The sequence below is a fragment of the Antechinus flavipes genome, chromosome 5 (assembly GCF_016432865.1).
Source record: "Antechinus flavipes isolate AdamAnt ecotype Samford, QLD, Australia chromosome 5, AdamAnt_v2, whole genome shotgun sequence".
Classification (NCBI taxonomy): Eukaryota; Metazoa; Chordata; class Mammalia; order Dasyuromorphia; family Dasyuridae; genus Antechinus; species Antechinus flavipes.
In genome coordinates, this window is record NC_067402.1 from 276,163,090 (window position 1) to 276,187,175 (window position 24,086).

The following is a 24,086-nucleotide window of genomic DNA, read 5'->3' on the forward strand; positions in this document are numbered from 1 at the left end:
TTGTGTGTGTGTGTGTGTGTATGTGTATACACACACACACACACATATATATATATGTTGATTTTGATTCATTGTATAATTGCAGTTCTCATTCCGCTTAATTGTCTTCCTTGACTGTTGAGAATACACAGATGAACACTTAATAAAAGTTTTTTGACTGATATTGTAGCTGAATTTTTAAGGAATGACACATTACACAGTGTTATCCAAAACAGAATGATTAATCAAACATGATTAATTTTAATGTAATTACTAAAGAAAAGGAAGATAATATCACTTTATTATGACGCTCTAGCCGTACATTTTCCAAATATGCTTATTACAACAGTAAATGAAAGATAATGATTCAGTTAGTTACATTTTTAGAAGTCATCAGGATCAATATTCCTTCACCATAAATGAATTGAATAATAATTTCAAATACAATCAGGATTAATTTCTTGAAAAATATGCTTTTTTTTTTCTTTTAAGCTAAGACAGATATCATAATGAACTACCGATTGCCATTTTCAGGTTACAAAGTAGCAGGGAAGGTATGGGTTCAGTGCCAGGGGGTCTGTTTAGCACACTTGGCCTTATAAAAGTGATAAAAAATATAATGAAGCAAAATGCAAGATAGAACCATAGTCCTCAAACTTCATTAACTCTCCTTATCCAAAGAGGATCTTTTATAGTGCTTAGAGCCCTTGTGTAAACCGGATACATGGGTAAGTGATATTGGAAAACTTTTGCTAATCTTGCTCTAGATAGGAGTTATAATGAGATCTAGCAAAAAAAAAAAAAATGGCTGCTAAGTAGGTTGGGTTTGAGAGGCACTCCTGCTGGGTCATTAGCAGCAGATGTATTTGTTGTTGTAAGAGTGATCAGAGATGGCAGAGCAAAACAAGATGGAAAAAAAGATGAATGCAATCAAGCTCTCAGGTAGATCTTGAGAAGAGATGGTTCCTAGCTTCAAGCTACTGTAGATCAGTGCGTTTTGGGCAAAAGATAAAGGATTATTTTCATATATGATGGGGCCTATATAATTGAAAGACATGCAATGTCAAAGAACGGTGGACTGCCATATACAAAGTGGCAGATGGGATTCTGTTGACATCCTCTAACAAAGACTTAATATCTTTAGTTTGTTTTATCAGCAGGGAGTGGGGACATTTTCTCTTATGTCTTCCTCTTGTCATAACAAAGGGAGAGTTCTTTTTTTTTTTTTAAAGCAGATACTTTTTCCCTTTGTAGAAAGATGAGCCTAATAAAGACCAATGAAGAATGGAAAGAGAGCATCTGCTCACACTTGTGATTCATTTACAATAATGTATGAAAAAGGAGCAAATACAAAAAAAAAAAAGTTCAGCTAGTCATTCTAAATGATCCCTTCTAGCTCAACACTTCTAAAGTAATCTTCCCCAACTTTTCTAAACACCACTAAGAAGACCACCAGCGTGTTAACTGAAAGGGAAAACAAAGGATAAGGGAAAACAAAACAGATGGAAATCAAATCCAATTCTCTATGCCTTCAACATGAGGCTTCTTAGTTATCTTGTTCACTGTCAAATGGAAATCTCTCTACTGTGCTTGATGTGATAGAGCTCCAGCCATTCTTCCTAACTTTTTTTTTTTTTTGATGGTGGGAGGTGTATGAATCACAGATATATATCAGGTTCTAACCTTTGAAAGGAAAGCTTTTTTTTTTTTTTTTTTTTTGAGGAACAAAACAGTGGCAAGCAAAATGGGTACTATAGGCTTAAATATTAGCTTGGTCAACAAACAAACAAACAAGAAGACAAACCTTAATAGCTTTCCTTTTAGGTTTTTCTTAATGAAAATACATCATTGTGGTCAGTTTTACTGAGGCGTGATCTGGACTTTATGACCATGGGTATGTGTGGTTGGTGAGGTGAGGGAGATCTAAGAATTGAAATGATTGAATTTTGAAATCAATGGCACTGAACAGATTTGCCAGTGGGAAGACTGGAAAAAAGGCATGGCACTTTGGGAGCTTGCTTTGGATGGGAAGCAGTGTTCTCATAGAGAGCCAACCATAGCAAGTACCTCTCAAATAAATTAGTACAATTCCTTTAATACTAAAAAATAAATGCAAACTATCTTAAATAGACTGATTATAACTTCATTAAGTCAAACATACATTTTTTTCCTAACTAGCCTAATAGTTTCAAAGACTATTTGGGTTTAACTTACTACTCCTTATTCCAAAAAAGGGAAAAAAAGATGAAAGAAAGAAGAACTGAGTCTTTTTTTTTTTTTTTTTTTGCACATTAAGATAATCATAAAAACAATATAAAGTTTAAAAAACTTCACAGATCGTTAGCCATATCTTTCAACTCTTTCTCATAAGTTGTCCTCTTTTTTACCTTTATCAGTAGATAACCTATGTCTCACATTGGGAATCCTATGTGGCATGGCTCCTTGCAAAGATCAGAGACTTTGCTTTCTGTATGAGTAAGAGCTAAATGCTCATTGAGATGTTTAAATGAAGAATGAATAGTTTCCAAGAATGAGGAAGTACTGAAGAATGTCCTGGGGGAAAGGGGAGAAGGTATTCTTAGCAATGACTGCAATCCCCACCCATATCCCTCATTTACTCCTCTCTATTTGACTCTCTGCCCTGGACGCAGACAATTGGGCAAACAGCCCTTGACTTTGCTTCTATCTGAGCTCCGTTTGTCACTAGAAATGTTGTTCTTCACTTATGTTTGTGCCTTGAGCCAAGGTATTTAGTTCCATTAATATCCTGATGAATTTTTCCAAGTTCAAGAGTCTATAAAATCGTAAAGGGCCTATGCTGACAATGTCCAACTTCTACCCCTGCCCCCAAGTTAACCATTTGGAGGCTTTGCTACTTGTGAGTGATAAAAAAAAGGTGAAAGGTGATGGCTAGACCTAATTCTATTTCAATAAGCCTTACATCTATAGAATCATTGGTTTTTTTTTTTCAATACTTTAAAAAAATATTTCTATGCTTTCTTTTGTGTTTTAGTCAAGTACTTTCTTAAACAAACAATAGCACCACTTTGGCATTGCTGGCCAAATCCGTAAACAGGAAAGCAAGATGGACTGCTATATACTCCTCTAGAAGCCTCCTGGGAAATGCATTTGTTCCTGATGGAGACCCTCAAGTCATCGGGCATAGGGGACTTCCTACATACCAACAAACTAACCCCTCAAGGGTAGGGGCAGTTTGGAAATGGCTCCTGCATAGGATTTCATTTATTTATTTATTTATTTTTAAATTTTCAAAAACTGATCAGAGATTTGATTTCTGCTCAGAATGCCACCATGTCACCATGAACCCTCTAGCATGTATTCTAGACTGATAAAAGTATAAGTTGTTTTTCGGTATCTACAAGAGAGGGAGGTTCTGATGGGAAAGAGGACCCCACCTAGTCTTTTTGCTACCGAGCTTGACTGTTCATTGGAATCCCTTCTTTGGATGATGGTTAAAGCATGGGATTGTGGTAAAATGTGAGCTCCTTCTGGGCAGGAGCACTCTTTATTTTTATAGTTGTGCTATCAGCACCTAGGAGAGTGCCTCGCACATCACAGGCCCTTAATAAAAACTTAGTGACTGATTGGTCATAGACCATAGTGGGTCATCTAGTTCAATCTCCTTATTATATAGATGCAGAAATTGAGACCCAAAGATACACAAGTAGTGATCGACAGAGTTGGAATTTGAACCCAAAGCTCTTTTCCTTGCACCAAACTGACCAATGTCAATTAGGCTTGTTTTGCTTTGGACAATCTCTTCTTGTGGTGGTGATAATTCATTCTCTTTTTCTTTCCTCCCCAATATTAAACTAGTAGATGAAACAAATAAACCAGTAGCTGGGGTCTAACTAGCATCTGGAATTCCCTGTACCAAACTGGGTCAGGAGGTTCAGGAAAGGCCCCTTGGAAGTTATGCTGGGTTCTGGGCAATTTAAACTAATGCCACTAGTAAAAAGCTACCAGAGTAGAGTAGCTTCTTTAGGAAGGGAGTGTTGGCCACCGACAGCATCTACCACTGCTCTCTCAATGGCCAAGATTAATTTCTTATATGGTCTCTTGTGGCATCTAGGACATTGTTGAATATAATGCTTAATAAAAGTTTCTTAGCTGGAGATAAACTGACACTGTTCTCAATACAAAATGACATTGTATCAGGTGTGTAGGCTGGATGGTTTCTTTGTAACTCCAATTCCTGGCACATAAGTAAGTGCATAATAAAAATCATTGACCAACTGATTTGTGCATGCTCTCTCTCCCCTTACAGAACATGAGCTCCGTGAAAGCGGAGATTGTTTCTTTTTGTTGATCTTGTCTTTGTATCACTAGCAACAAGCATAGTGTGTAATAGGAGCTTAATATCTTTTTGTTTATTGATTGATTGAAGAAAGTATTTTGAATCTATTGCCAAGAAATTTTTTAAAAATCATGTTATTCCTCCTTTTCCCCTTTGTTCTCTTTATAACTTCCCATTCCTAAAAGCACATGTTGTAGACTATTTTTTTTAAAGAAATCTTCTAAATGAACAGATTGAGTAGATAAAATATTGAATCTTATCCTAATATCAGCTCAAGAGGTGACTATTCTTGCTTCTAGGTATCTAACTCTAAATGGGGAGGGTAGTATTTTTCTGTTCTTTAATAATACTCGGTATTTGACAACTGACCTTTACAAAGTATTCACAAAGTGCTTTACTATACATGACCTTCTTTGATTTAAAATAATCCCCACACTCCCAATAGGAAGGGTGTTTTGACACTGAGGAACTCAGAGATCGAAAAACTCTCTTATCTTATTTTCCAATGAAGTGACCCAGTGTGCTGAGGAGCCAAAACGTTCTCTTTCTTACAGTATTATGTGAACATACTAAGTGCATAAAGGAGAGATGGGCCCCTCAAATGAAAAAGAATAAGATCTGTAAGAAAGGCCCAAGAGCTCAGTGCTTTTCATGGAAGTGGAGGAAAAAGATGTGAAGGTCAATTAGTTCATGTGCTTAATCATCGAGGACGTTCTTACATCAAGGAGCAGGGTAGACTCAGAAGACCTTGAAGATCTCTTCTAACTCTGAGATTTAAAGAGTCTAGGAATATTTACAAAGCCCCGTTAATGTTAGAGAGGCAACATGACAAGACTTTTCACATTATGACATTTTTTCTCTTCCTCCCCCACACTAAACAGAAATTATTTTTTTAAAGAGCCTGTGGGGCCTGGCACACAGTAGGAGCTTTAAAAATGCTTGCTTATCGAGGTTTCCTTGAGAATAAAGATTTGATTCCAAATTAACAACTGGTTTCTTAGCCCCCTATTTAGTGTCTCTGTTAGATAGAAACAATGAGCTTTAGAATATTGGGGAAAGGAACAAGTGGAGGGATGTTTGAGTGCACCTTAGAGAAACAAACTTCTGACTGTGGGACCAGGGCCTAACACCACCAAATAAATCAATGTGCTTCAGAGCGGCCTCAAATGTCATAGCCTAAGGATCTTAGGAAACTAGGACCCCTAGAGCTTGAAAGGGGAAACTTCAGAGTGAAATGAGCTTCTGTGGGTCTGTTCTCAGTATCCACTTTTCTAAGAGAGAAGTTCTATGGCAACTCAGAAAGTGTTGGTAGGATATTTATAAGAGATTCTTGGACAGAATTTTTTTCCTGGAATAAAATTTTCTGGTTGGTCAAGGAAATGCTTAAGAATTTCCTAGCTATCAAATTTGGTGAAAAGTAGCTGAATTTCAAAAAATACTTATGTTATGATGCATTAATCAGAGGATAGATTAAAATTTATTCAAGGCAGTAGTTCTGTCATTATTTTATTAGATACTGTTTAAATATTTTGAACCATGGGATACATGGACCTATAAGGAAGGAACAAATTAAAATTTTCAGATATCTAGATGATCATTTCATGCACCAGAAGAGGTATTTACTAAATGGAAACTGTTTGCCTAAAAGAATCATTGTATCCTGAAAATTTCAGCCATGTCTTCCTCTTTACTGGCAGAAATCAGGCCGAATCTGTCTTTTTCTCTCTTGGTCTCTTCTTCTCTGCCTTTCTCTCTTTTAATTTGTGTGTGTGGGAATCAAAATGCACAATTCTATCCAGTCCTCAAATATAACACATCCCATGTGCTTTGAAATATTTCTGAGAAGCTATTAGCACATTGATGTTCGGACTATATCCTACAATTATGATATTGTCGCCCATTCAGAGGATCCCTTTCATTCCAGAAATTCATTTGGCATATGTTAGGATCGAGACCCTTTGCTTATTAATCCTTACACCACTCCTGTGAGGTAGGTAGATGACAAGTACTCTCCCCATTTTGCAGATGAGGAAACTGAGGCACAGAGGTGGTGAAGTGACTTGGCCAAGGTCACACAGTGGTGAGTCTGAGGGTGGGATGAGAAAGGGAGAATTTTTTCCCCAAAATTAAGAAAGGAAAAGGAAGACTTCTAAGTATCAGACCCTTTTTGTTGGATTAATTTCTCTTAATCCTCTCTGATTGAGAAAGAGGTAACTATTCTTAGTATCTTTAGCCCTATTTTTGAAAGAAAAACACTTTTTGAGGGGGGGGGGAGTATGTTCTTTGCTTTCCATCAAAACCAGATGGATCTTTCAATTCCTTTTCCCTTTGTTCATCTCTCCTTCATTTTGCTTTCACCAGTTACGGTTTTGGCCAGACTCCTTCATATAACAAACTACAAAATAGCACCATTGTACTAGAAAACAGAGTTGTACATACGACTTGATAATATTCTGTATTAATGATATGCTAAATTTTACATACTACTTTTACATGGGAAAAAATAAAAGGAAGAAATTATTGAAATCGCAGAAGGAGACACTGAGCACTCAAGAGACTACTATGCTTTGGGACTGGGGTCTACAACAGAATTTGTTTTGCAAACTGTGTCTACTTGCTTCTGGAGGAAGAGGTGGGGGAGGGGGTGGCGGCGGCGTAGGGGGCGAGGAAAGAAAGCTCTGTCTTTAAACTAAATGGATCCAACCCATATTTGGTCCAAGTGCCACAGATGGGAAGCTGTGTGTGTTTGAAAATCTCATGTGTTACTTTCCTGCTGGGGGTCGGCTACTGAGAGTGTTTGCTTTGTGCAAATGGAAAGGGAAGGGAGAAGACAAATAACCCTTATCTGACACTGTTAAAACAAACAGCTCTGTTGTTTGTTAAAGAAGTGCAAATAAAAATAAAACACACACACACACACACACACACACACACACACTTAGACAAGGCTGGTGAATGCGTTGCTCTCCCAGCCAAGGGTTCATAGATCGATTCTGAGCAATTGCATCTATGGAGGCCCATGGACTTGTGGGCTTTCGAGAAGAAAGGGAATATATTTTGTTTTGCCATTGTACGGGATAGTATAGAGAAGTTACAGAATCAGAGAGCGACGTAGCAGCTCTGGGAAGATGTTTAGCAAGGAGTTGACACTAGTCTTTTAAAGAGGTTTAAACATTGGAATGTTTGCTCAATCTGGCCCCCTAGCCCACCCCCACCCCCCTGGGAGAATGCCCATTGTTTTGTCATTTCATCAAGCTTATTAAAACAACCGGCGTGTTTGGTTTTTGTTTTTTTAAAGTCTTCCAATGTTGAACAAATAACTTATTTACAGAGAAGGATCCCGCAGAGGAGGCGTATTCATTCTCCGCTCCTGGACGGTAGTTCTTACATTCTGTAGTTCCTGCTTCCTGAGCTCCCTCTGCTTGCGTTCTTCAAATGTATTTCCTGAAAATGAACAAAAATAATCAGCTTTAACTACTGTATGAGACTTGATGAGTGCATCTGATATCACTGTCCCTGGAAACCGATCATGTCTTCTTACTATCCAGCTGCTTTTTTCACTGCCATGATGGATCTATACGTAAGAGACTGAGAGCTGAGGGTTAGGCCCTTTGGAGTGGTATGGGGTATACGGAGTAGTCCTGTAATTTCTTTGCCATAGAGAACCTCCAGGTGATAAATTCCCCTCTACCAAAGTGACTCAGAACCTTCTCTGCAATTTAGTCTTAGAAAGTTGTCTACAGAAGTCATATTCAAACATTTGTGGTCTTAGGACTTCTTGACATTCTTAAAAGGTCCCAAATAATTTTTGTTTATGTGGGTTATAGCTATCGATAGTTACTCTGTTAGAAACTGATCTGTCTTAGCGTTATCATAAAACAGTTTGAACCTTATGGTTTCTTTTGAACCCCTGTAGGCCCCTGGACCACATTTTGAGAATCACTGACCTAGAGAATTGAGATGTTAAATGACTTCTTTGCTGGCATGTGTCTGAGGCAGGACTTATACCCATGTCTTCCTTACCCCAAGACTTGGCTCTCTACTCACTATGCTCCATAGATCCTAACCTTATCCAACATATCACAAATATTCAATTCAACTCAATAAACATTTATTTAATGCTCCTTATGTCTGAGGCATTAGGAATATAAAACCCAACGCAAGGCAGTGCCTGCCCTCAATGAGACATTTGTCTTCCATTTATTCTGTCTGTCCATCTGTCTGTCTGTCTTTGTCTCATCTCTCTTTTTCTATCTGTTTATCTAATCATTCATCCACCTAACCATCCATCCATCCATCCATCCATCTGTCCATTCATCCATCCATCTATCCACTCTATGTCTCTATCATCTATCATTCTGTCTATTCATTTATCTATTTATCTATTTGTCAGTCTGTCTCAATCACCCACCCATCTATTCATCTATCTATCTCCATTACCTATATATCAGTCTACCTATCTATATCTATCTGTTTATCTATTTGCCCGTCTATCTTTTGGTCTGTCTCAATCATCCATCCATCTATCCATCTATCTCCATTACCTATATATCAGTCTACCTATCTATATCTATCTGTTTATCTATTTGCCTGTCTATCTTTTGGTCTGTCTCAATCACCTATCCATCCATCCATCCATCTATCCATCAATCTATCCATCTATCTTTCGTATGTACATTGTCAGTTTCATGTTATCTCTTCCAAAAGAAAGTGAGCTTCTTGCAGCCAGGGACTGTGTTTTTGTTAGTGTTTAGTAAGTGCCTGACACATTCTAAACCCTTAATAAATGTTTGTTGATTACAGACACAGAGAATTTAGAAGGTAATTATAAGGAAAGACAAGGCAAGTAAGGGCTGTGTATGTCAAGAAATGTCCGATCCCTATAATAGTCTAGATAATATTAGGCATAGGGTCAAACAATAATTAAATATTGATTATGCACTTACTGCATACCAGGCATTGTACTAGATATTTAGGGTCCAAATACAAGAAACAAGCCTTTAGGACATTACATTCTAAGGGGGCAGCAGTATGTACATATTTAAATAAACTGGTCATTTTGGGAGAGTAGAAAGAGGAGGTTCTAGTAGCTGAGGACCTTGAGGAAGGCTTCATGTAGATGGTGGTCTTTGAGCTGAACTTTAAAAATAACTAAAAGCATGGCACTGAGGAGGAATTACATTTCAGAGATGGGGTTAACAGTGAGCGAGATAAAGAGAGACACTTAGAGGAGAGACAAATGAGAGACAGAGACAGAAAAACAGAGAAATAGAGAGAGACACAGATATATACATAGAGAGAGGAGAGAGTGAGAATTGTCCAGAGTCACATAAGCTAATAAGTATCTGAGGCAGAAAGACCCCGAGTCCGCCAGTCTCCAAGTCTTGAGCTGGACATCAGAAGGTAATTCTCCTCTCTTCTTTCAAAGAGGATGTTAGTTTGAAGTCTCAGTGGGTGCAAATGCACAGAGATAAATTTAGCTAGGACTTCTAGGTGTGTTTCCATAGCCGAGCAGAGACATAGCCGACAAGTCATCAGCTTCTCCCCAAGTTGCACATTCCCTCCACCCCCACCCCGCAAACATACATGGCTGTGACTGTTCAAAACCAGCTGGAATGTCTGCTTTGCATCTGGCTCAGTTCCCAAAGTCTCACACATGCTTTCTTTGTTGCAGACAATGGAAATAACAAAAGTACTTAGGGACTGCGGTCTCAGTTGCATTTTTTGCTTGGTTCATTGTCTTAATTTAATTTCCCAGAGTAGTCTTGACAAGGAGTGGCAAGCATTGGCCACATGGGCAACTAGGATGGTACTTGCATTTTAATCCCTCTTTGCTGGGTACTGAAATTGCTCCCAATTTGGCAAAAATTGTCCCAAATTTCTGCAAACTTATCCAGGTGATTTGTACTATGTGACTATTTAGGTATTTAATAAAGGAAAACAGCAAGGGGTTAAAAAAATGGGTTGTCATTTAAGTCAAATTGGGAGGGACCCCAAAAGCCATCCAGTCCAATAGTCCATGACCAAGAATCTTCTCTATGACATTGGCTGTGGAGTAGGATGGATTAGTTCAAAAGCCTGCCTCTACTGTTTGCTGCCTATTGATCTTAGAGAAGTCACTTAACCAGTCCAGGCCTTGGTTTCTTTATTTACAAAATGGGGTTGAAATAGATGGTTTCTGGGATCTCTTTTAGGGCAGCTAAGTGGTATCATAGTGTGCAGAGCACTGGGCCTGGAGTTTAAAAAAACACACAACAAAACTCATCTTCATGAGTTCAAATCCAACCTCGGACACGTACTAGCTGCATGACCCTGAGCAAGTCACTTTATCCTGTTTGCCTCAGTTTCCTCATCTGTAAAATGAGCTGGAGAAGGAAATAGCAAATATCTGTCAAGAAAAAACCCAGAGTTGAAATGATTGAACAACAGAGGTCTCATTTAGTTCTAGATCTAGGAGTCTCTATGTCACTTTAGATGCCTAGGTCTCTGTTTTCTCATCATTCTCATTCTGGGGTTGGAATTTAAAGTCTCTTTCAGCTATAGGTCTATTCTCTAACTTCATTCAATCAGTAAATTAATCAATCAAGTAATCAATCCTCAAGTATCTGTTGGGGTGTTATACTGGATGCTGGGGATACAAAGGCAATTATAGGACAGGGTGTTTCATAACTAGGCTGCATCACTGGGGCTTTGTCCCAGGCCACTCCAATTTAGAAGGTGCTGGCAGAACTCACATTCCTTCTTAATGGAGAAACAACTGAGCTGAACTGGACCTATTTAGTAAGAATAATGGATTAAAACAAGAAGCATTCACATGATATAGCTTCTCCCCTTCCCACCCTTTATCTCTCCTCCTCTTCCCAAAAGCAGCCTCAGGATGACCTTCTTCCCTCTACCTACTGACTTTATCTTAAAAACAAACTGAACTGGGGGCACATTGAGCTACCATCCACTGCTATTGATGGTTCTGTATAGAAGGGGCATCCCGATACAAATGGGGATTGATAGCTCCCAAATCTAGAAATCACACAGACTTCATTTGTTCCCCTTGGCTACCACGTGATAGCTTTTTCCCAGCGACACACCCCCCCTTGTCTAATATAAGGGCATACAGCAGCATGATAACAGACTCTCTACTATTCTGAGGGGAAGCAGTGATGTTTCCACTGGGCAAATATTTCCAGCGTGTCTGTTCAGAACAAGACAAGTATTGTGGGACACAATATCTTAGCAAAAGATAGAACCCTTGAGCACTGGGGAAATGCCCTTTGGTCATGTTGAGTATTGCACACTCTTGTCCAACGAGTACCATATGAGCTTCGAGTGCCTCCCTAGAAAGACCAGTAAGAAAATGGAGCCATGGAATCGTTGAGGGGTCAGTCATTGCCCTAGCCTGTTACCTGTTGGGAACAATTTGTGGCAATGGTATTAGAGTGTGTGTGTGGGTAGGAATGACTGAGTAGGCTTGGTATCAGCTCTGATATTCCTATCCCCTGGGAATCACAAGCCCAAATTCCGGGAGCATTGAGTCAACTTTTCATCACTGAGAATCAGGCGTATTGAGTGTCAGGCAAATTATGCATCTGTGTGAGGGATGACCTTTAAGATCAAATTTCTGTCCACTTTACTAGAGACTCTACAAAATGCCAGTAAATATCTGGGTTGTTTGGCAAAGATAAAGAGTTGTGGTTATCAAAAGGTGCTTATACAGGGTTCAGCTGTAAGCGGGATCTGGTGTTATTCTTTGCCAATGATAACAACCCCAGACAAAGACCGCCGAATCCGCTGTTATGTGATGAAATGACATTGTACCCCTCGGAAGGCTCAGGGTCTAGCGACCTTAAATTCTTTCCGGTCACCATGGGCTGTACCCTTTCAAGAATATCGGTGTCCAAAGGAAGAAGGTGCAGGGTGGGAAGCAGTAAAGAACCAAGTTCTTGGCAAGTTATAGACTGGGTCAGTGTGTAAACAACTTGAAAAATGTATCCCAAGTCTCTTGGTTGATAAATGAGCTAGCTGTTTAAAAAAAAAACACAAAAAATAAAACAATCTACTAATTTCAAACCAGTCCAAAAAGCGTTGGATTTGACAACAGAGGAGGCGGATTTGACTTGTACCTCTGCCAATAACAACCTGTGGAAACTTGAGCAGGTCACTTCTCTCTGGGTCTCAGTTTTCCTCATCTGTAAAATGAGTGAATTGAAATGGACAGCCTCTCCTGATTTTCCTAGCAGATTCTATAGAAGTCCCTTTTAAGCTACTTCTCTCATGAGAATATTGCTCAGTCTCACCAGATCTAGGCTCTATATGAGAGACTCCTCAAGATAGTTGAGCCATCCATAAATGAAACATATTTCCTTGTAAAATTATTATTACTGAAACTGGTTGGCTTGGTTATAGCAGAGGCTAGGCAGAAGTAGACTCTTTCCATTCTCAGGTGAAAAATAGTTTAGTATTATGGAAAGATTAATAGATGTTGAATTAGAAAAAAAGTTGGATTCACAGCCTAGCTCTGCCATTGGTTGTGATCTATGTGACCTTAGACACCATCTTTTTTCTCACTTCGTTTTTTTTTTTTTTATCTACAAAAATGGAAGTGGATGGACTAGAGAGATGGTCATTAATATTTCTTCTACTCTGCTCTAAGGATCTTCCCAGTTCTGATATTCTCCATGGCAAGACCCCTCCCAGATCTTACCTTCTCCCAAGAGTTCTCTCATTCCATGTTCCTTCCAGCTACAAACCCATAATCTTATGCTATCCTATCAGAGTCCTGACTCAGGGCTCAACTGAGACTGCGGTGTGAGAAATCCTGACCACTGATTTAGAGGGATGGGGTGGAACAGGAGAGAAGCCATGCCATCGATGCTTTGCAGCGCTGGCAGAGGGCTCACTTGGAGTTTTCGTATTCTTGCAGGATGTCATCGAGGAGCCCGGACTGTTTAGACTGTCGATTTTATGAGCTGCTTGTTTACTTCGCTGTTTGTATATGTGTTAGATTTTTGACGTAAAAAGTTGAAAGACACTGTCTTGCCCCGAGTTATTTTTGGAAGTTCAGAAAAGGCTGGAGTTCTTGGTCGTGGCATTTCTAGAAGGAAAATGCCAGATTTGAGCAGCTAAATATATTCTATCAGACAGTATTCAGCAACTCATATCTAAAAAATGAGATTTTCTTTCTTTCTTTCTTTCTTTCTTTCTTTCTTTCTTTCTTTCTTTCTTTCTTTCTTTCTTTCTTTCTTTCTTTCTTTCTTTCTTTCTTTCTTTTTTTTTTGCCTTTTAGCTTCTATCATGTGAAATTACTTTTAATGCCAGGAAAAGATGTAAATAACAGTAGTATTCCAAAAGAGCAGGTAATTTCTAGTCTTTTATCATTTGCTATTTTAAAAATATCTAATACCACAGAATGTGCATCTATAATAACTGGAGTATTAGACCAAATAACCTCTAAGACCTCTTTCAACTCTATACTTATACTTTTGTGAACATCTCTGAGTCTCAACTTCCTCACCTGTAAAATGGGGAGAATAAATGAAATGGGTTTTCCGCTTCTAAATTATACTTGTATGACTTGCTTCATAGGACTGTAGTAAGGATCAAATGAAATCTTAATAGCCAGTGCTTCCCTAAGCCCATTCATTCTCCTCACTCTTTTTTAGAAAGTGATTTGTGATTTCACTTGTGTAGGAACTTCTGGTGTGGAAATCCTCTCCACTGATGCAGATCAAGACAATGTATATACCTTAGAGAGCTGCTAGGTATATTGAAAAAAAAAACTACCCAGAGTCGCACATTGCCAAGTATGTCAGAGCACCGGGACCCACATCTTTCTCGTTTTGAGGTCGGCTATCTGGCCACTGCCTTTATAGAACTTTAAAGTCGGCAAAGTGGTTCTTGGACGTTAGATCTTTTTAGCATCACAATTATCCCAAGAGGACTATACCATAGGAATTAATGGCTTCATTTGGCAAATGAATAAACTGAGGCATGGGTTGGCTAAAAGATTCCCCTCTCTCCAAATATTAGAGGGAATATTTGAACCCAGATCTTTTGTCTATCACCCAATTATTTCATTATATCAAGTCAGTTCTCAAATGAGACCATGAGATAATGTTTGTGAAGAGCTGAGTAAATCGTAAGGTCGGTAGAAATGTTTGATTTCAATACTTTACCAAAAAAACCTTCTCTGTTGCCTCATCACCATTTGGAAGTGGTTCCCAAAAGCAACACCAGGGGAGTACAAGCTGTGTCTGGCAGATACTCCCAGAGGAAATGGCCTCAGCTAGTGTCCAGGGACTGGCTGAGTTCAACTCAGACAGCTTCGATACCAGCTTGGCTGCAGAGGAATCACGTTTTTAAGCCGCAGTAACTTTTGGCTCCTTTCTCTTCTTTCTTTTTCTATTACTACTTTTACCTGATATTGATATAAAATTTAATGTCTAGAATTCTCTACCCTGCATCATCCCCGTCTCTACCTTAGAATTCTTGGTTTCTAGCTGGAGCTAGATTAATCAGCATGTAGAATTCTGGGCTTGAAGTCAGGAAAATTCATCTTTCTGAGTTGAAATCTGGTCTTAGACTTTACTAGCTATTGACTCTGGGCAAGTCATTTCACCTCTTTTGCCTCAGTTTCCTCATCTGTAAAATGAGCTGGAGAAAGAAATAGCAAGCCATTCCAGTATCTTTGCTAAGAAAATTCCAAATGGGATCATAAAAAGTCGGATATGACTGGAAAATGACTGAATAACCATAAAATCTAGCGTTCACACAGGTCTTTGTGGTTTCCTTTAAAATTCTGTTTAAACTTTACTTCTATGTAAGACCTGATTCTGTGGTTGGTATCCTCCCCGAAAAGTGTTTATCTTCTCTTTATTTTCAGACATATGTTTACATACAGACCATGTCCTCTGTTAGAGTGTAAATTCCTTGAGGAATTTAATTTTTTAGTTGTTTATTTTTTTGTCTTTGAACCCTCAGCTCTTAGCTCAGTACCTGAAGTAGGTGCTTAATAAATCTTGTTTGGTCGATTGATTAAGTGGATATCGTCTATATTGTCTCATTGGATCCTCACAACAGCCCTGTGAGGTAAGTTCTGGTTTCCCAAGGAAATAAATCAAGGCCCAGAGTGGGTTTGTTCTGCCCGGAGTTACCTAGTTAAGCCTGCCTCTAAGTCCAAGATGCGAATGTCATGGGCATTGATCTTGGAAGGACCTATAGCCACAAAATCATAGATACTTAAACTTTTGACAGACTTCCCAGAACCGTGCGGTTCCGTGATTAGCTCACAGGACGAGTAGGATTGGGCGCCAGCATCTTCCAAAGACTCTTTGTGATGAATCATGCATAATACTCCAATACTGCATGCTGAAATTCCTTTCTCAGCATGTGAGAGATATTGGGAATTTGAAAAGCAGTTTTGAACTTTTCTATGGAATGAAAGCATTTACTGATGAGTAAATACTGTTTGCTTCCATTTGAATTTGATGTGATCCGCAACTTCTGCAACTATCCAACTGGATCTGGGTTTTCCCTATATAGAAAATTATGAGATCATTCATGCTTATATTCTGCTTTCTACATCTCGCTTGGCAACCCTTGCCATCCTCCCTCTATAGTCTTCTCAGTATTCTTTTGAGTTAAAGAACAAATATTATCCCTCTCATTTTTCAGGGCAAGGAATTGTGTGCATATATGGTCCCTTGGGCAACCAGGAATAATACTACTAGCATTACTGATAAATAAATACTATTTGTTTCCATTTGAATTTAAAAGGACCTGCAACTTCTGCAACTATCCAACTGGATCTGGGTTTTCTTTATATAGAAAATTATGAGATCATTCATGCTTATATTCTGCTTTCTACATCACACTTGGCAACTCTTACCATCCTCCCTCTATAATCTTCTTAGTATTCTTTTGAGTTAAAGAACAAATATTATCCCTCTCATTTTTCAGGGCAAGGAATTGTGGGCATGTATGGTCCCTTGGGCAACCAGGAATAATAGTAGCATATAAGGGTTTATATTTCTCAAAGAATATTCCTGGGTATCACTTCACTCATTTACAGAGTTCTGTACACAGAGGCAACCTGCAATTGAGGATTGGCTTGGTATCAGGAAGACCTCGGATCACAGAAAGTCATAGATCAAGAGCTAGAGAGGACTTTAGAGACCATTGAGTCCTTCATTTTTCATATGGAGAAACAGGTCTATGGGTATTAAGTGCTTTGCTCCATGTGATACAAGTAGTATCTGAGGTTTAATTTGAAGCCATCTCCTCAGATTCCAGAATCATTGCTTTAGTCTCCATTCAAATCCTGCCTCTGATACTTACTATTCATGTGTCCCTGGGCAAGTCACTTAACCCAGAAACTCCTCATGACTTATCTACAAAATCACACAGGGGTTGTGATCCTCATGGGTGGAGGAAATTGTCATGTTGGGAATTCTCTAAGCTGACCAAATCATTGCTCTTTCAAATTAACACCATACCTTAGAAACTGCTACGTAAGTGTTTCTTGGACGAACGAGCCATCCCCAGGTACCATGTTGGATTCTACGATGTATGATTCTTTTCATTTGACCACTCTCTCACCCAATGGGAGAACCCAAGCCAACAATGGTGGACTGAGTAGGTATTATTGTCCCTCCCGAAACCTGTCGGCTTCCTCTGTCTGTAACCCTACAGAACTCAGGTCTAGCTGCAATTGTTATCTCCAGCTGTGAAAACAGAACCTCCTATTTTGACAGACTGTGGGACTGCCTGGCCTTTAGTTGTTTAACCTCTCAGGGTGGGCCGGGCCCGAGGCTCTCTGCTAGCTAACATTAGTGCTTTTTGAAACGAGCTCCACAAAACCTCTGGCATCTGAAAATCCAGCCTGCGAAGGCTTTTTGACTTTTGGCCAGCTGGGGGTCAGGGGGTCACATTTCCTGGTTTCTTGCTGGAACCTTTAGAGCTTTTTTTTTCCCAGCAAAAAAAAAAAATTGCTGCTTTTGTGGTCAGCAATTTGCTCATCCTGCCGAATATTAGACTTTTCCATCCTTTTTTTTTTTTTTTGGTGAGGCGTGGATGCCCCAGAGCCAATGCCAACAACATGACCCCATGTCTCAGAGGCAGGCTTTGCATTTGCATCCTCAGAATGCCAGGTTAACTGATTCCTGCTGGACACTGGTCAAGCCGTGTCCCCAGGACCTTCCAAGACCTCAATAAGAAGGCTGGGCTTTAAAGCATAATCCTTCTCCCTGGAGAGCAAGCAGTTGGCACACATGAAATAATTAAAGAAGTATAGAATGAAAGGCTGTCTCACTCAGCCCCTAATAGGAATAATAAACATTTCGGTAGTGTTTTTAGGCTCACCAAATACTTTACATAGAATCCATTCAGCATAGTGTAGTGGTTAGAGAGCTGACCTCATAGTCAGGAATACTTGGATTTCAGTCACCCTTTTGACACAGACTTGCTTTGGGGCTACTGGTAAACCAGCATCCTAGGCTAAGATTAAGTTATAGTCAGATTCTGAAACTTTATCAGTGGATGGAATTTCCATAGTAGGACTTCCTTCCTGCCCCGGAAAAATCGCAAGATTTTCCCATTACCAGTCACAAAGAAAATGAAAAAGAAAAGGAGATGGATGAAGGACATTGAATAGGCAGTTTAAATATTGAATTGCCATCCACAATTAAGAAATCTAGAGGGTCCCAATACTTTGGTGTCCCCTTATTTTATTCAGATAATGAAACTTTATCATTGGATGGAATTTCCACAATGGGATTTCCTGCCCCAGAAAAATCGCAAGATTTTCCCATTACCAGTTACAAAGAAAACGACAAAGAAAAGATGGATGAAGGACATTGAATAGGCAGTTTAAATATTGCATCGCCATCCACAATTAAGAAACCTAGAGGGTCCCAACACTTTGGTGTCCCCTTGCAGCTCTAGCTAAGACCAGAATCATCAAGTTACAGAGAATGTTCTGAGCTGCATAAGTAGAAAGAGCTTCCTCATCTATCTAGTTCTCCAAACTAAGGACATCCCAGGTCCCCATACCTGTCTTTACAAACACCATTTCATTTTTAGACTCACAACAATGTTGTCTACAGGGTCCATGCCCCATTTTCACATGGGGAAGAGAGAAATGGGTAGTCCTCTATTAAGTGTCAGAGGTTTTAACCTCTGCCCTACCCATAGCTACTTTCAATGTTGCTTGATATTTCACTCACACATAGACCCCAGGCCACTGGGAAAACAAAACAAAAAAAAAAAACAAAAAAATACAAAAACTTACAAACCATTCGATACCTTCAGGCCAAAGGGGATTTTGAATATTGTCTATAGATGAGTTTCCTTCATTAAGTCACTATCCTAATAGAGCTGTAGCATATAGTTACTTGTGATAGTGGAATTAACTTTGAACTCAGTCTGAAGATCTGAGGGTAGGAGTTGGAAAACTCTGACAATGACATTTATTAGAATGAATGTTATTTTTGCATACTAAGGAATTGTGTGCCTATGGTACCCTTGAGCAACCAGTCATAGAAGCTTAGAACTATAGGCAAAATCCTGACTGTGAAACTCAGTTCTTTTATCTATAAAATGGGGATGATTTTACCTCACTGGATTGTTGTAAAGCATAAAGTAGGAAAATCTTACAGCATTATAGAATTCTGATCTAGGGGTGGGAAATGAGTTAAAACTCAATGTACTTCTGTATTTGGGAAATATTAGATTCAGACCAAATGGCTAATTAGCAGTTCTTGAAAACCACTTGAGATGCCTTAGACACGGAATGGTACCCCAAAGATACTGCCTTCATATTGAGAGCATCTTGATGGAATAGCAGTTGGCAAGCTAGCTCAAAGTCTGGGAGACCGAGCTTTATGTCCTGCCTCTGATGTCCTATGTGATCTCATATAAGTCATTTCATCTCTGAGATCTGGAGGCAACAATCTTAGACCACAAATGGTAGAGAAGGTGCCATTCTTCATTGGTAAATGGAATTATTTCAACTGGGTATTTCCTGTCCCATTGAAAATGATAGATCCAGTGTCTATCTTTATCCCTTTACCTTGAGGCACAGGTCAGGTTTGCTCATAGAGAATTATTTTTTAAAAATGACATTTGTGACACTTCCTAGCTTGTGTGACTCTGGGCCTCAACAAAAAAAAAAATCACATTTGTGATTTCTTATAAGAGATGTTTGTCCAAAAGAAGCGAGTGTTTTCCATAACTATGGACACATGAGAGAACTGATTTTGTGAACTGTTTTATGGATAGCTTTGATCATCTGGAAACAAATTCAAAGCATAAAATTTGTTCTAATGAAGGATAGCTTTCCATTTTGCTTTCTGAAAAGACTTTACCAATTTAGCCATTCCTTTCCGTTTTCCCCTATGTACTATTTGAAAATAGACTATATCCTTTACCTACCATTCCAATCTCTATTTGAATTTTTCTAGTTTAAGAATTGATTGTAAATTCTGAATCACTGAAGGGTAAGAGTGAGTAGGAAGAATGCCAAAATATAAAGGCATGTATAATTTTGAATAAACCAAACCGCTCGATTGAGGGATAAATCAGATGTTTATTTCTAATCGTATGATCGGAAGTGCAAACCTCTCTATAATATTTTGGTCCAGTGGAAAGACGACTAAATTGGAAGTCAATCTGGGTTTGAATTTTGGTTTTAAGTACTGCTTCTGATTCCTAGAGACTGTGTGACACTGGACAAGTCATCTAACATCAACTCTCTAAGATAATCAGTTGCAGAGAAATCTGTTTTAGTAGCAGGACTTCTCAATACCAGTAAAATCAGAAGTTTGTTCTCTTTCCCCTATCCCTATCTCCATCCCTTCAGTTTAAGGCACAATTACTGCTTTAGCACTGTCATTTAATACCTGGATAACCTTGGTCAAAGTCACTTTAGCCGTTTGGACCCTGAATTCCTCCTCTGTGAAATGAAGGAATGGTTTGGCCCAGAAGACATTGAAAGATCATTCCAGCTCTCCATCTCTGATCCTACAATCTCAAGAAGGGCTGGGCCCATGATCTTATCAGTTGTTTTTGAAACACCTGATTGAACTGGCAGAGGTCAGACTTGGGTCTTTTCATTGGCTCGGACCTCCTTTCCCAATGGTGACCTACTTCTAGCAACTTATTCTCTGGGCTAAGGCAAGCCTGAGAATGTAGGACGCAGAGGAAGCTTCCCAGACCTCAGGCAGACACTTGAGGACCGAGTGGCCAATTCTAGCCTTGCAAGGGAAGTCAATTCCCTACCCTTCCCCCTTCCCTCTCAGTGCTTATCCTGGCTCCTTTTTCCAGTGAAGTCCAGATATTTATTAGTCCTAGGGGAATCATTACTCACCTCAGCTACTCCTTATTTCATAGAACACTTTCTCTTGTCTCCCTTTCCTTCTGTTTCCTTCTCTCTCTCTCTCTCTCTCTCTCTCTCTCTCTCTCTCTCTCTCTCTCTCTCTCTCTCTGTCTCTCTCTGTCTCTCTCTCTGCCTCTCTCTGTCCATCTATCTCTCACTTCTCCCCTTTTCTGTCTTTATCTCATATGTTGTCACTAACTTTAAACGGAATCAGAAACAGGACTCACTCCCCTTCCTCTGCCCCCAACTACATAGAAGTGGATTACTAAAGCAAGGAATTCTAAAGTGGAGATTCCAAGCCGTATAAAGGGGAATTTCTGCAGCATCCAAAAACAATAACTCTTTCCCCAATTACCACAGGTGTCCACGTTAGATCCAATAGGCCATCTCAGACTATTTGTGATTTTTCTTTGTATCTTTAGCCAAGTGGCAAATAATGAAAATGCTTAATAAATGCTTGTTGATTGAGTGATCTCTATTCTGAGATTGGATATCAATAAGCTTTATCTCATCAGTCTAACCTAAGAAAACTTCCCCTCTTCACAAAGTCATTCCATCTACTAATCTTTCATTCCCTAGTGAGTACTTATTGAGTTGATAGGAAGACTGCCAAATTTGTGTCCTCGAAGAAGCTAGGTGGTACAGTGGACAGAGTCAGTGCCTGAATTAAAATCTAGTCTCAGATACTTATTAGCTGTGCAATTTTGGGCAAGTTTGCCTCAGTTTCCTCATCTGCAAAATAGTGTTAATAATAGTACCCACCTTCTAGGTTGTTGTGATAATGAATAAGGTAATAATTAGTACTCAAGTACTAATTAAGTACTTAACAAAGTGTCTGGCGCACTACATAAATGTTAGCTGTTATTTAAAGCAAGCAGCTGGTGTGGTGGATTGAGTGCTGGACCTGGAGTCAAGAAGACCTGAGTTCAAATCTGCATGTCTAAGCAAGTCACTTGAATCTCTGCCTCTGTTTCCCCATCTGTAAAATGGGGAATGATAAAAAGCTCCTATCTTCTAGGGCTGTTGTGGATCAAATGAGATAATCATAAAAGTGCTTAGCAAAATGCCTGGCATGTAATAAGTGCTATATAAATGTTAGCTGTTATTATTAGCTTGAAATTAATAAGGGAGGGACAAGAAAGGGAGTTATTTAAGGGAAGGCTATTTCTTTAATTCAGGCTGGTTTTTTGACCCTGGACAAATGTCCTATTCTCTCAGAGTTCTACACAACTCTTTAAGACTATAAATTGTCAATCTGCCTTGGTAGAGAGTTTCCTCACCTGGAAGTTCCCTATACCTGTAATAAAATCACAAATCCTGTTCTTATTTGCTATTATCTCTTTCTATTTTTTCTTTTCTTTTTTCATGCTTACATCCTAATAGTGCACTCATTGGAGGGAGGAGGTAGTTTTGTTTGTTTTTAATCAGTTAGAAAGGAGGTTGAACATTTGGGAAAGGCACTGATTGGTAGCCTATGGAGAATGAAGTCCCAGAAACAGTGGGAAGCCCGGAAATACCCATATGTCTATTTATTTTGGTCTTTTCCTCATAAAATTTGCAAGAACAGGAGACTGCTCCAACCAAATTTTCTCCAGTCACCACAATTTGGATCCATTGTCCCATCCTGAGAACAATGAAAACACAGATTATGTGTGATTTTAAGAGATATGAGAAATGATCATTTCTCTGAGAGCTCAGTCTAAAACTGACTGGTTAATGCATCACATGAGAGTGTGGGACTTTGATTGACATAATAATAATTAATTCTGTCTTATTGATCATGGGTTTAGAGTGGGCAGGGACCTCAGAGATCATCTTGTCTACTTCTTTTACAATTAAGGAAGTTGAGGACCCGAGAGATCATAGGGTGAAAGCATCATTGAATCACAGACCTAGAGACTGGACAATTGCCCAGATATGGGGTTCTTCACATTTCATGTGTCCTGCACCCCTCTGGCAAGCCAATCAGGCAAAGTTTATGGACCCTTTCCAAGAATCATATTTTTAAAAGCATAAAATAACAAAAATAGGATTTGAAAATCATTACTGAAATATTAAAAAGTAAGTTCAAGTACCTCAAGTGAAGATGGTCTGATGGAGTCAAACCTATCACTTTGGAAATAAGAAAATTGAAAACTATGAGGTCATTCATTTATAGGATCAGAGGATTTTAGGTTGATTTACTAGGAGATTTAGAGATTATTTAGTCTAATCCCCTAATTTTACAGATGAGAAAACTGAGTTCTACAGAGGCCATGGGATCATTGAATCATAAATGGTTAGAACCTAACGGTCATCTAGTCCAACCCCTTTAGGTCTTAAAATGTGGAAGTGATTTACCTAAGGTCATACACTCAATTTGTGTCAGAGAGAGGACCCAAATTGAGGTCTTTCTTTCTCTGAGAATAGCCCTGTATCCATTAATCCATTTTTCTTAATCTCCATCCCACTCCCAATTCTGATGCCTAATACAACATCTGAAACATATTTGATGCTCAGCCACTATTTTTTGGAAGTATATAAATTGATTTTTCATTGACTTTTGAAATGTAGGCTAGCAATTTCTTTTTAAAGTCCATGGTGACCTATAGACTTCAGCGGAACATTTTTATTTTTATTTTCAATAGTTCTCTTTGTGAAGATATTATTCTAGTTGAACAATACCTGCTGTCTAATACTTACTTGAGGCAGTGAATACTGTCCAGGCTGCCCCGCCCCCCCTTTTTCTGAAAATGGGTGAGAAATTAAAGCCAGGTAGTTATGAGAACAGGGGATGAATCTGCTTGACCCAAAGTGCTCTCCTTAGTTTTGCTTAATAGAGGGAAAGGAGTCATTATATTTTGCTTGTATTATTTATTTTGTCCATGATTTTCCAGATCTTCCTCTCTATTTATCTATTTGTGCCTTATATTGGGATGGGTAACGCTGGATTCTTAACCCTAAGTCTTCATACTAACAAGAGAGAACAAGAGGAGCTATTCCAAAACTTAATGAATACAGAGAATGTCTTTTTTATTTTGGTATGTTGCTTAGTATCTAGCATGATATCCTACACAGAATAGGTGTTTTGCTTTAGTACATATTATGCATTGGTCAAAGTGCTGAGTATTTGGCTATGCATTCTGGGATTACTCCAGCTGACCATGGAAAGTTAGGTTTTTGTATTTTTTCCCTTCGACCTGAAAAGATTTCTTGAACTTACAAGGTTTTTTGCTAAAAAGGTATTTGTTCTCATTCCTTTTTGATTTTTAGGATCACAGATTTATAACCAGAAAGAAACTTAGATGCTATCTTGGATACTCGTCTTCATTTTACAGATGAGAGAATTGAAGATAAATGACTTTCCCAAGCTTACAAAGGAAATGTGAGAGATGGGATTTGAATTCATGGCCTTTGATTTGAGACAATGTTCTTTTCACCCTC

The 24,086-nt window shown here is 38.9% G+C and overlaps 1 protein-coding gene across 5 annotated transcripts in view; it reads right to left on the bottom strand.

Annotated features, from left to right (window-relative positions):
• Positions 1 to 202: 202 nt before the first annotated feature.
• IGF1 (insulin like growth factor 1) overlaps positions 203 to 24,086 on the bottom strand; it is a 108,219-nt gene continuing 84,335 nt past the window's right edge. For all 5 annotated transcript variants that reach the window (XM_051961200.1, XM_051961199.1, XM_051961197.1 and 2 more), the window contains one exon: positions 203 to 7,741. In XM_051961200.1, coding sequence (XP_051817160.1) covers positions 7,623 to 7,741 — 119 coding nt within the window. In that variant the 3' untranslated portion in view covers positions 203 to 7,622. The remainder of the gene's footprint in view (positions 7,742 to 24,086) is intronic.